General features: G+C 45.0%; 1 protein-coding gene across 2 annotated transcripts in view; it reads left to right on the top strand.

The window, feature by feature from the left end:
- The window catches only part of B4GALNT1 (beta-1,4-N-acetyl-galactosaminyltransferase 1), a 48,537-nt gene that overhangs the window by 20,454 nt on the left and 13,733 nt on the right, over positions 1 to 14,350 (top strand). For both annotated transcript variants that reach the window (XM_053455774.1, XM_053455775.1), the window contains one exon: positions 12,351 to 12,551. In XM_053455774.1, the coding sequence (XP_053311749.1) occupies positions 12,351 to 12,551 (201 nt within the window). The remainder of the gene's footprint in view (positions 1 to 12,350; positions 12,552 to 14,350) is intronic.

The raw sequence follows: 14,350 nt of genomic DNA, 5'->3' as shown, positions 1-14,350 counted from the left end.
GCATAGATTGCAACCGGAAACCAGGTGCATGCGATGTTTATTTCATGAGATTCCAGATTCCACCTAACAGGTCTGTACATGTGCTGTGCAGACTGTCTGCGTTCTTCCTCCTTTACTACACGCTGAGAGTCTCCCACCAATACTTTTTTTCTTTTAGTCATCATTAAAGTTTTTAAAGCGCAAACATTTTTTCCTTGTGAATCTAAATTTGCCTAATGTGAGCTAACCTATATGTATATATGCAGAGCCGGCCTTAGGTGTTCTGGCGCCCTGTGCGAACTACTCCTCCGGCGCCCCCCCTCACTACCCCCCCTCTGCCCCTTCAAACTACCCCCTCCTCTGCCCCTTCAAACTAAAAAAAACCCGATGTTTTAATCTAGGTCCAGAGGAGGCGGCAGCGGACCCCGCGGCGGCGTCGACGTCGTCGGACCCCGCGTCGTCGGGCCGGCCCTGTATATATGCCACATATTTATTTTTTTAGATGAGTTCTAGTGCTGATTTAGGTCATGTGGTTTTAATCTTTATACCAGCTTAAGTAGATTTAAAACTCTAAGATGTGTCCTTGAGTAGCTTTAAAGACAGCAAAGTATATTATTTTCCTGCAGAGATCCAGTGCTGAAGTGGAGACCATTTTACATACTTTTTTAAAATTTATATTGCATTTTCATGAAAAATAACAAGCAAGCAATTAACATCAATAAGGTCTATGAAATGTAGATACTGCTACAAAAACAGTTTTTGTTTTTTGTATGCATGTTACAGCATGCTCACACCTGTTTGGTAGGCTTCGCTTTATACATTTGTATTATTTGAGCCGGTGACAACATCCCCGGTACAACATCCCTGTATGTACTTGCGCCCCAACGATTTACAAATACAACAAAAACCTTACAACATAAAACGCACATCTTTAAACCCAAAGAGCATCCTGATGCATTGAGAAACTGGAAACAAAAAAAAAAGAAAGAAACCTCTACGGGCCTGGAGAGCACCCCACTCGGTAAAACCTGTCCTGGAACCTGCATCAATCTCCTTGTGTCTGTTCACACAGTGTTCAGGAGGAAGATCTGTGCAGCTCTGCGGTTCTGCTCACACTATCTAGTAAAAAATGTTAATGTGCCCAAACAAAATACAATTTAAACATTACCTTCCTGTGATGTCCAACATCTCAGGAGCACCTCTCTATCTAGACATCGCCCAGGGAGGGCCTGCCAGCATACACCAATAGTCAGGACGTAAGATGGAACACAGATCTGGTTGTCAGGTCTGCCAGGCTTACTCATGACAGTTGTCTTAGAATAGTGAAACTGCATACACAAAAAGAAAGGTTGGGATGCAGCACTCAGCAGTGAAATGGTGCACGAGCCAGGGTACCACCAAGTCCCTCAATAAATCCAAAACAAAGAAGCAGAGGCTCAGCACTCAAATGATAAGGTTTATTTCACGCAGGCAACGTTTTGACGCACAGGTCTTTCTCAAGCCTAAATCAGCACTAGAACTCAGGCTTGAGAAAGACCTGTGCGTCGAAACGTTGCCTGCGTGAAATAAACTCACCTTATCATTTGAGTGCTGAGCCTCTGCTTCTTTGTTTTGGAATAGTGAAACTGTGATGCTCCAACCCGCAAGAGATTCAAGATTCTCCAGGCCAACACCTGAATCCTCCGAGTGGCGGGAGCGGGGTCCTGACACACTCTATTGAAAGTTTATTGAAATACCAGTTTCCTAGAAACTGAGTCCTGACATTCCTCCAAAGCCTCTCCTCTATGTATTACATCACAGCAGGCTAACCACCTACAGCCACTTCCCCCTGCCATTTCATTCTCATGCACGGGAAACAGCAAAGCTTTACAGATCCTAATATACAGTAATAGCCACATTGGCCAGTGATGGGGAGTGAGTGTTATTAAGTGAGGTGTTTTGTGTGATAGGTGTGATGAGAGAGATTATAGCTAAACACAAACAGTAGAAACACCACAGAACAGCCTCGGTCATAAAGGGTACAAAAATTAAAAACACAGTCCTTCATATACAAATGAGAGAAACTGGAGGAAAACCAATTGTCGGCTGTTAGATATGTGATTTGTCTTTCTTGACCCAATTTAAAAATAAATCACAACTTTTATGTATATATATATATATATATATATATATATATATATATATATATATATATATATATATATATATATATATATATATATATATACACACACTAGGGCTGCAACTAACGATTATTTTAATAATCGATTAGTTGGCCGATTATTTTTACAATTAATCGATTAATCGGATAAAAAAATGCAATTTTTTAAAATGTAAAATAATGTAATAAAAACGTACAATTTACACTTTCATCTCTTTATTGCAATGGCCTCTCTCTATTCACCTTCTTATTTTACTGACATAATAATAAAAGCTACAAGAACCCAAACACGGTGCTTCTCAAACTAGTTTTTAATACAAAGTTATTAGTAAATATTAATTCATATGTTAACTATTTTTCATATTTAATAAAAACTATGAGAAAAAAAGCCTTGTTTAAAGTTTTTTTATTTACCAAACTGCCCCCGGTTATGCACATCAGACCCCCAGCTTGCCACTCTGCCCCCATATATGCCTTATACCTCTTATATGCCAGATTCCACTGTGCCCCCTGATATGCCACTGTGCCCCTGATATGCCTTATACTCCTTATATGCCAGTGATATGCAACTGAGCCCCTGATATACCTTTTACCCCCAGATGTTTTATGACCCCCTGATATGCCTAATATCGATATGCCTTATACCCCCTATATGCCCTGAAAATCATAATACCCCCCATACACCACTATAACTCACCCATACACAACTTTGGCTCCTCCCCCTCCCATACACCACTCTGGCTCCTCCCCCCCATACACCACTCTGGCTCCTCCCCTCCCATACACCACTCTGGCTCCTCCCCCTCCCATACACCATGCTGGCTCCTCCCCCTCCCATACACCACTCTGGCTCCTCCCCCTCCCATACACCACTCTGCCTCCTCCCCCTCGCATACATCACTTTGGCTCCTCCCCCTCCCATACTCCACTCTGCCTCCTCCCCCCTCCCATAAACCACTCTGGCTCCTCCCCTCTCCCATACAACTCTGTCTCCTCCCCCTCCTATACTCCACTCTGCCTCCTCCCCCTCCCATACTCCACTCTGCCTCCTGTCAGCAATGGATCTTCACTAGACAAGGACTTTCACTGCAGCTTCATAGAAGCCACAGTGTAAGTGAAGTGCAGTAACGGAGGCTGTCTGTGCGATGCAGACACTCACAGGCTGACAGAGAATCATCCTCTCTGTCAGCTGGTGGGGGTCTGCATCGCACAGACAGCCTCCGTTACTGTCAGTAACGGAGCCAGGTAGAGAGGCGTATGGGAGGGGGAGGAGCCACAGTGGTGTATGGGAGGGTGGCTCCCATACACCCTTCTGACTCCTCCCCCCTCCCATACACCGCTCTGCCTCTCTACCCGGCTCCGTTACTGACAGTTCACTTACACTGTAGCTTCATAGAAGCCACAGTGTAAGTGAAGTGCAGTAACTGAGGCTGTCTGTGCGATGCAGACCCCCACCAGCTGACAGAGAGGATGATTCTCTGTCAGCCTGTGAGTGTCTGCATCGCACAGACAGCCTCCGTTACTGCACTTCACTTACACTGTGGCTTCTATGAAGCTGCAGTGAAAGTCCTCGTTAGTAATGGAGCCGGGAGAGAGGCAGAGTGACGTATGGGAGGGGGAGGAGTCAGAGGGGGGAGAGAGACGGAAGTGAGAGACCGGCCGACAGTGAGGGGAATCCAGGTCTCCTGCAGCGTTGCGGGGGATCTGGATTCCGGTGTTATAATCCGATCTCTGAGATCGGATTATTATAAGGAGAGGAGTTTTTCAGAGCATTTGCTCTGAAAAAAAACCTCTTTTTATAATCGATAAAAATCGATTAGATTAATCGATGATGAAATTCGTTGCCAACGATTTTCATAATCGATTATTATCGATTAGTTGTTTCAGCCCTAATATATACACACACACACACACACATGGATTTCTTATAACCTTTCTCTGTAAAAGCCGAAGTATGAACTAGATCTTTATCCTCATTTTTATAACTCCCTTAATTTTTCTTTATTCTTTTTTTGTTTAAAGTATTTTATTTGCATTTTGACATAGAAAAAGCAACAGTCACCATATCCAAAGTGTTGCATAAAACATATCATGATACATTGACATGAATGCATACCACAGTATAAACAAAACAAAACTGCGAACATTGTCATGAAATTGCAACACGGGCACAACAGTGATTAGTGTCATGTACATCAAAGCCCGATTGGGCGCTGTGTTCGCCCGAAGAAAGGGAGTATGGTAAGCAGTCAAGCAACTGGCAAACACTTCACGTGCAGGGGGGAAGGGAAAGGGGGTAGAAGGAGAGAAGAGAAAAGAAAAGAGTGAAGAAAAGAAAGGAGAGAAAAAGAAAAAGAGGAGGACCTCCTTTGCCGGTTTATAGGTGGAGCAGTGAATGAACTGGCCTAGGACCAGGGTACGTAGAGAGCTAAGGCTCTGTCACGAACCGAGGACACCGATAGATAAGGAGCCCAGGTGCAGGGGATACAACATACATGAACAAGACAGGACACACTATACAGAAACTAGCCTAGGACTATTAGATAACTATTGGAGATTCCGTCACATCTTATGGCCATAGTATGCTTAGCCCACCACTACGCCAAAGTACTCCAATGACGGTGGGTCCTAACACTAATCCCTGCATGACATAGATACGGAACAAACCAGACATGTAATCAAAACACATAACACAGAGACATACCTTTGGACTACAGACTGAGACAAACAGAACACACTGATGGGGCAAACCTCATAGGGGAAGCAGAACTGAAGCAAGGAATGTCTCTTGGCTGGAAGCCCTCGGAATGGGGCACTCTCGGCAGGAAGCCCAATTGCAGGGCACACGGCAGGAAGCCCATTTGCAGGGCACACGGCAGGAAGCCCAATTGCAGGGCACACGGCAGGAAGCCCAATTGCAGGGCACACGGCAGGAAGCCCAATTGCAGGGCACACGGCAGGAAGCCCAATTGCAGGGCACACGGCAGGAAGCCCCATTGCAGGGCACACGGCAGGAAGCCCCATTGCAGGGCACACGGCAGGAAGCCCCATTGCAGGGCACACGGCAGGAAGCCCAATTGCAGGGCACACGGCAGGAAGCCCAATTGCAGGGCACACGGCAGGAAGCCCAATTGCAGGGCACACGGCAGGAAGCCCAATTGCAGGGCACACGGCAGGAAGCCCAATTGCAGGGCACACGGCAGGAAGCCCAATTGCAGGGCACACGGCAGGAAGCCCACTTGCAGGGCACACGGCAGGAAGCCCACTTGCAGGGCACACGGCAGGAAGCCCACTTGCAGGGCACACGGCAGGAAGCCCACTTGCAGGGCACACAGCACGGCAGGAAGCCCTCTTGCGGGGCACACAGCACGGCAGGAAGCCCTCTTGCGGGGCACACAGCACGGCAGGAAGCCCTCTTGCGGGGCACACGGCAGGTTGCCCACTTGCAGGGCACTCAACCAGGGTAGTCCACTAGTGGCAGTCATCCTGGGAGTCGCGATGCAGGGCACTCCTCTTGGGAGTCCACTAGTGGGGCGCTGGCCGCAACTCAGGAACACGGCAGATTGCCCACTTGCAGGGCACACGGCAGGTTGCCCACTTGCAGGGCACTCAACCAGGGTAGCCCGCTAGTGGCAGTCATCCTGGGAGTCGCGATGCAGGGCACTCCTCTTGGGAGTCCACTAGTGGGGCGCTGGCCGCAACTCAGGAACACGGCAGATTGCCCACTTGCAGGGCACACGGCAGGTTGCCCACTTGCAGGGCACTCAACCAGGGTAGTCCGCTAGTGGCAGTCATCCTGGGAGTCGCGATGCATGGCACTCCTCTTGGGAGTCCACTTAGTGGGGCGCTGGCCACAACTCAGGAACACGGCAGGTTCTGGAACACGGCAGGTTCTGGAACACGGCAGGTTCTGGAACACGGCAGGTTCTGGAACACGGCAGGTTCTGGAACACGGCAGGTTCTGGAACACGGCAGGTTCTGGAACAAATCAGGTACTGGAACAAATCAGGTACTGGAACAAATCAGGTACTGGAACAAATCAGGTACTGGAACAAATCAGGTACTGGAACAAATCAGGTACTGGAACAAATCAGGTACTGGAACAAATCAGGTACTGGAACAAATCAGGTACTGGAACACGTAGTCCTCTAACTTCAATGTCAAGGCCCAGACTGCAGGGCTGGGCAGGTTTATAAAGGCTGACTTGATCAGGTAAGCCACTGCAGCTGGACCTGATAATTAGTCTGAGAGGTTCTGAATGGCAAGGGCGGCCACTAGTGGCTGGAAACGTAATATGAACGGCACAAAGTTTAACCAAGTCCATACAGCGAAAGGGTGAACGTTACAGGCTCCCATATAGCCTCGAACTTTGGCATGCTATCATGCAATTTGGCAGTAATCTTCTCCATATTAATGATGTGCCATATGTTAGACTGGATTTCACTGAGGGTTGGAGGGGGTCCCTTCCATCTTTTAGCAATAGCCTGTTTGACAGCCGCGCATATCCTGTGAATAAGTTGCTGATTTGGTGTGGATAAAGTGCCGCCTGGGATGTTCATCATAAGAAGAGCGACTTCTGGGGATAAGCGAATGTCGGTGTGTGATGCTCTGGACAACTGAACAGAAAAAGAGGACCAAAGGGGCTGAACTAAGCCGCAAGTCCACCACGCGTGAAGGTAGATGCCCCGCTCTCCGCATCCTCGAAAACAGCAATCACTGGAATCCTTGACCATATGCAACAATTGTACGGGTGAAGTATACCATCTGGCGACCACCTTATAGGCCCTTGCTTTAATCAGTGTGTTAATCGTGGTTTTATGTAACGTAATCCCCCCCGAATCCCATTCATTGTCAGGGTAAGTAGTGAGTAGGTCTGTGTGCCATTGGGAACGATATAGGGGAGGATGAGCAGACGTAACTGAAATAAAGCTGGAGTAATGCGCCGAGATAGATCCCTTAAGCCTTTTTCTTGCCATTAAACGGCGCTCAAAGATCGTCAGAGTAGACATCTCGCCCCTAGCCAATAAAGAGCGTATAAAATGGCGTACTTGTAGATAGCGGAACGTTTCATTTGGAGGTATATGTTTGGATTCCCGGAGTGTAGCAAAAGAGAACATCTGTCCACCCCGAACCAGGTCGCCGAGAGTGACTAAGCCAGCATCCGACCACCACCGGAATATCGACGTATGCATGCCTTCAGGGAACAGAGGGTTGGACAACAAAGACGTGAGCGGAGAGAGTGGACCAGCTAGACGTAGTTTGAAGCGCCAGGCCCGCCAGAGAAGGAGTGCAGCTGATATGGTAGCGGAGGAGGAAGGACAGAGAAGCGTCGGGCTATCCAGCCACAGGATCTGGCGAAGGTTCTGGTGCGGGAAGTACGTTTGCTCTATATCTACCCACGGAAGAGTATTGGTTGGGTAAGACCAGGCTTCTAACTGAGAGACTCTAGCCGCCACGTAGTATAATAAGTCTGGAACAGCCAAACCACCTGATTGCTTTGGTTTATACATGGTGGACTTTTTAATGTGCGCTCTTCTGGTGGCCCACACATACTTGAAGACAGTAGATTGAAAGGCCGCAATCTCCTCTTTCTTGACTGGTATGGGTAGTGCTCGAAAGAGATACAAGAGCCTGGGCAATAAATTCATCTTGACAGCACATATGCGCCCTAGCCACGATATATTCTAGCGGGCCCATTGTCGCAACTCCGAGCGCAAAGTTCCCATGAGAGGCGGATAATTGGCTTGATAAAGTGTTGTAAAGTCCCTGGTGAGACGTATGCCTAAGTATTTTATAGACGAAGGCTGCCAGGAGAATTTAAAATTAGTCGCAATGAGTTGTTGGATTTGTGGCTCCAGATTAACATCCAACGCCTCACACTTGGAATCATTTATTTTATAACCAGAGATTAGGGAGAAATCTGTCAAGAGGCAAAAATGGTTAGGCAGTGAGATTAGGGGGTTTGTCAAGGTGAGCAGAATGTCGTCGGCAAACAGGCTTAATTTGTAATGTACTCTGTGCACAGCAATCCCCTGAATGTCCGGACTGGCTCTGATAGCTGCTGCAAGGGGTTCCAAACATAAGGCGAACAGAAGTGGGGAAAGGGGGCAACCTTGACGCGTGCCATTTTTAATGTCCAGTGCCGAAGACTCACAACCCATCAGGGCCACCGTCGCCGTCGGACAGCTGTATAGCGCTCGAACACCGATCAGAAAGCTACCACGAAAGCCAAACCGGTTCAGCACCTCCCACATATATGACCAGTCAATTCTATCAAAGGCTTTCTCGGCGTCTAAAGCCAATAGCATAGATCTCTGAGTAGTAGCCTTGGCTGCTTCAATCAGATCAATTGTGCGCCGAATGTTGTCAGGAGCCTCTCTGTTAGGGATAAAACCAACTTGGTCTGGATGTATCAGGGATGAGATGACTGAACTTAAACGAGCTGATAGCAATTTAGCATAAAGTTTGATGTCGGAGTTAATAAGTGAAATGGGGCGATAGCTCCCGCATGCAGAAGGGTCTTTACCGTCCTTATGTATAACAACAATTTAATTTTTCTTTATTCTAATTACCCCTTAATATCCCTTTATTACATGTTTTCCTTTTCTTCTCACTCAATCTAAAGATGTCCAGGCCATCAAAGACTCACCTAAATATCTTTACATGTTAGGAAAATCAGCCTATTGAAAATCGAAAACCTTAGTTTTGGTCTTTTTATTAAACCACACTGATGCTCACTGCAAGGTTCTGTGATAAGATGCAGTTAGTCAGGTCGAGAAATGTCATCCCTGCTAGATATTTTGTGGTCAACCATAAGTGGTATTATTGGAAGTGGAAAATCAGCCACGAACCAGAAGACCAGGTATATAAATCTCTCTCTCTCTCTCTCTCTCTCTCTCTCTCTATCTATATATATATATATATATATACATGTAATGTGTGTGTATATATATATATATATATATATATATATATATATATATATATATATATATACACATGTAATGTATGTATGTATGTATATAAATTTACATTTACCTAAAACCAACTGAAAGGAATTAGTCTGCTGCTGAAACTGAAGCAAGTAATGCACCCTACTCAAGCAGATACTTGTTAGACGCATTTGGGTATTATGACATAGTATGGGAGGGGGCTGATTTCAAGTGCTTAAGAGTTGGTTTTGGTGTAATCTACAACAAAGGAAGGTGCCTGTCTTGGATTTTACGTTCTTCAACTGAATTGAAAACTCTACTCTAAAAAAGGTGATGTAATCAGTTTTTGATTTAAATAGATTTTTTTTTGGAACAAGACAAGATATATTATCTCAAACAGTTGCTTTCTCTGCACAAATGTATTGATTTTACCATTTTGATTGTTATATAATTGCAACATGCCAAACGAATGCATTGTACACCCTTTAGGCGCTCAAGAGATTGAAATTATGTTTTTTTCAGATTGTTTCTTTTAATGACTACATTAAAGTGTGTAGAAGAATGTTAGACCTGTGAATATTTATATTTTACGAGACGCCACGGGATCAGATTATGCGTGTCTTAATACATATGCAGCAGTTACATAATTGTCTTAGATTATGGATGTTATATTTATATTACTAGTTAGTTGAGAATTTTGTCTGTGTGCTCTCACTATTATTTGTTTTAAAATCAGTGAAGATTAGGCATTGTTCTCGGACCATGTTTGTACAGAGGTACATAATTGAAAGGATTTTTTTTCGTGTTTGGTTTGGAAGGGCCATTCCTGTTTTAGTGTAATAAAGAATTTGAGGTTTTAATAAATATAACAACGGTAACATTGTTTCTCTGTAATAAAGGATACACTACTTAAACCTGTTGTGACTCTTTAGTGCCATATTCTGCTTGAGATCGTGTAGTTAGAAGCAAGATGTCTTTTTACTGTAATTTGTAAATTGCCACAACATTTATATATCATTATTATAGTATAAGCAAGAACATGATAAGAATTTTGTATAATTTACAGAATGCTACACATTTTCCAGTGTTTGTGGGAGGGAGTATTTGACCTTATTTTGTAATAAACAGCAAAACCGGTTCAGTCATCATGCTTTCCTGATCTAGCTAAATGCACCAGCCACACCACTGGCTGACTCACCCACCACTCATAGTTACCAAATACCATAATACAGGGGCTTCTGGGGGCTGACGTCTGCTGATAACACAAATCTTGCCACCCCTATCACTTGCCAGGTCACTTAATTGTTAACCAAGAGGTAAGCACACCCTAGCACTTTCCTCCACCAGTGCTGGTGAACAGTGCGAGGAGACAGTTCCTTTACACAATCCCATCAGATGGTTGTCCTGTTAGTAAGTGGCTAGGGACAGTATGTTCAGATTTACTGATCACAGAAATGATTACTCAAACTATTTTATTGGTATGTCAACTTCTTAAGCTAAACACACGAGGGGGGGGTGCAGGTGGCCATGTCAGTGACTTTTTACCTTTCCAAAATGGGGTTTATATGGCTACTTTTTGTGAACTGAAACAGTTACAGCGGATGTAGTATTTCTGATTAATCATAGATAAAATCTGGACTGCTGATGGCTACTTCAGTAACAATGTTCTCTACTGTCCTTTCATTCCCTTGCCATCAAGACATTGAAACCATCTGCTCTGCCATTTTTTCCCTTCTTTAAAGATTCATTTTAAAGGTACAATACAGGTAGGTCAGTGTCCCTGTGCACTTTGTGTGGAAACTCTAAAAATGGCAGTGTACATTTTGGTTTGGCTTTGTTATAGGCCTTGTGCTCCCACCACAGGACTTTAGCAAGGTGAGAAAAAGGGGGGGGGGTAGATAGTAAAAAAACGGAGATATAAAAGAAACACATAGAAGGGAGAGGTGATGAAGATGATGATGAGGAAGAAAATACATATGACAAGTCGTGTGTGTGTGTGTGTGTTTGTGTGTGCAATCTGAGTGCGGAGCAAGTCCTGTGGATGCAATCTGGGTGCGGAGCAAGTCCTGTGGATGCAATCTGGGTGCTGGGGCAACTCCTAGTTGTGCAATCTGGGTGTTGGGCAAGTCCTGTGGATGCTATCTGCAGCCTGGCCTTTGTGGTGTACAACCTGTGATCTATGTCTGCTATGTGGGTCAATGAATATTAACCCCTTAATGACAAAGCCCGTACATGTACTAAGAAGTGAAGATAAAACTGGATAAAATATTAAAGGCACACATTCACATAAATTCACCTATTAACTGTTACTCAATGCTGATGAGTATCAAGGAGTTAACAGCTAGGTCTACCTCCAAACTGATCTCCACCTTGCTAGGAGGACCTCACAAGCAGTTAGACTATGCCTGCAATCTAAATTTGCCTGCTAACATAGAATTAAAAAAAACTGACCAGCCTATTGCTTTTCTAAAAAAGCCTTTTGTCGTATAGAAAAAGTGCTTTTTACATACATTTTTAGTTTCTGACCTCTCCCTATATAGTACTGATGAAACTACAAATAGGCCTGTGCCTCTAGGGGGCCGGTGAGACCCCCGCGACCCTTTCTTCCAGTCTTCTTGTACCGGTTCAAAATAGTTTAGATAGGGCCCTTCTGACCTGGACCGCACAGATCCAAGTCGGAAGGGCCCTTTCTAAACTATTTTGAACCAGCACAGGGAGACAGGAACATTTCACAGGTGAAACCGAGGCTGCTCGCATACTGTGAGCGAGCAGCCAGAGAGAAAGATGCAGGAGCGGTGAGAGGTAAGCAGGGGCAGGAGGTGGGAATTATGTATATGTGGCTTTATACAGTATCTCACAAAAGTGGGTACACCTCTCAGATTTTTGTAAATATTTTATTATATATTTTCATGTGACAACACTGAAGAAATGTAGTGAGTATACAGCCTGTATAACCACCAGCTCTGTGATGTCATCATGGAGGAGTGGAAAAGGACTCCAGTGGCAACCTGTGAAGCTCTGGTGAACTCCATGCCCAAGGTTAAGTCAGTGCTGGAAAATAATGGTGGCCACACTACAATAATTTGTTCTTATGGATGACTGATTAGGGCAAGAGACACTCCATCTTACTGTTTCTCATGGTGGGAAGATGGCGAAGCCCTAGTGTGTCTGTGTGTGTGTGCACAACATATGTTAAAAAAGATGCATTTCTGCATGTAGACCTGTTCTAATATTTATTGCAGTGCATATTAACATGCTATCTGTACCTTTCTTTTTAGAATGCGTACCACCACGAAATGCGTTGTCTTAGTTGCCCTGGTGTCCCTCTGCCTTCTCTTCATTCGTATGCTGAACAAGCCAGACAAAGTGGTGGGAATCTGGAATAGAGGAGCCCCTGAGGACATCCTTCAAAACACTCTTTTGCAGCCATCTGAGAAATTGGCTCACATACCATTGAAGTGGAAAGATGACATTTTACAGTATGTATCCCTAGAAAGTCCTTGAAACGTTGCCAATCCCTTCCCTTATACAAAGGACTAATGCACACAGTTGCAGTATGTAGTTTTGTTTCTGTTATTAAACACTGGTTTTTGTAGAAGTGATAAATAGGAATACATTATCATACAGATCCTGAGAATAGGAAGTTAAGATATACCGTATTTGCTCGATTATAAGACGACCCTGATTATAAGACGACCCCCCAAAATCTGAATATTAACTGAGGAAAAAAAGAAAAAGCCTGAATATAAGACGACCCCAAAGGAAAAAAGTTTTACCAGTAAATGTTAATTCATGTAAACTATTTTTTTAAATAAAAGCTATGATTGAGAAAAATATTTTTTTTGTTTTTATTTCTTGTATTTTCCAACCTGTCCCCCAGTTACGCACATCTGCCCCCAGGCTTGCCACTCCAATATGGCACTGTGGCCCATGATATGCCTTTTAACCCTCTATATGCCACTGTGCCCCATGGTATGCCTTTTGACCCCCTATGTGCCACTCTGCCTCCAGAAATGCCTTATACCCCTATATCCCATTCTGGCATTTAGGGGGTTAAAATGCATATTATGGGGCAGAGTGGCATATAGGGAGGTATAAGGCATTTCAGGAGGCAGAGTGGCATTAAGGGAGTTAAAAGGCATTGTATAGAGCACTCTGCCTCCAGAAATGCCTTATACCCCTATATGCCACTCTAGCATTTAGGGGGTTAAAAGGCATATTATGGGGCAGAGTGGCATATAGGGAGGTATAAGGCATTTCAGGAGGCAGAGTGCTCTACTAAATGCCCCCTTATCGCCACTCCAGAAATGCCCTATGCCCCCATTTAACACACACACACACCCTATACCCCCATTTAACTAACACACACACTCTCTCTCCCCCTTCCCCCTCTCTCACCCCCCTTCCCTCTCTCTCATCCCTCTCTTACCGGTGCTTCCAGCCGGGGCAGCGGGTTGACGTCGCTGCAGCCGGAAGGAGGTATACTTTCCCCGGCTGTCAGAGATCAGAATTCTGATCTCTGACAGTCGGGGAAGGTCTACGCGACGGACGCAGACAACCCCCGCTGCTAGCCACACCTCCTTCCGGCTGCAGCGGACGTTGTCTACGCGGATCGCGTAGACGTCAACCCGCTGCCCCGGCAATACAGCAGGAAGCACCGGTAAGTGTGTGTATGATGGGGGGGGGGTGAGACAGGAGGATCCAGGTCCCCTGCAGCGGTGCGGGGGATCTGGATCTTAGTCTCCTAATCAGACCTCTATTTGAGGTCTGATTAGAAGACGACCCCGATTAGAAGACGAGGGGTATTTTTCAGAGCGTTTGAGCTATGCTCCTGATGCATATCTTATTTTAGCTTGATTAACAGAAAATACATTGTATGGTATTCGTCCATAACACAAGTACAATATGGGTCAGGGGCAAAAAAAACATCAATACTCCCAATGTCTGGGGGGTACAACTCAGTGGTGCCTTTGGACCCACGCCCCCAACATAAAATACACATTTGCACGCACACATACTAACATTAACAAACACTCTAACGCACACTCACAAATATACACTCACATTAACATACACACTGACATTTACACACACTAACACAAACTTACACACTCCATCACACACACACACTTACACTAAACATACTCACTCCATCACATCTAACTCTGTCAATCACATATCACATCCGTACCTTGCCTACTGTCTTTAACTACAACCTTGCTATTATGTAACATTGTGTGAGCCGACTGGCCCTTTTGAGGACAATTTTATTTGTTTT

Source organism: Spea bombifrons, chromosome 2, assembly GCF_027358695.1.
Source record: "Spea bombifrons isolate aSpeBom1 chromosome 2, aSpeBom1.2.pri, whole genome shotgun sequence".
NCBI classification, from domain to species: Eukaryota; Metazoa; Chordata; class Amphibia; order Anura; family Pelobatidae; genus Spea; species Spea bombifrons.
The sequence above is the reverse complement of the archived record's forward strand: the minus strand, read 5'-3'. Positions and strand labels throughout refer to the sequence as shown.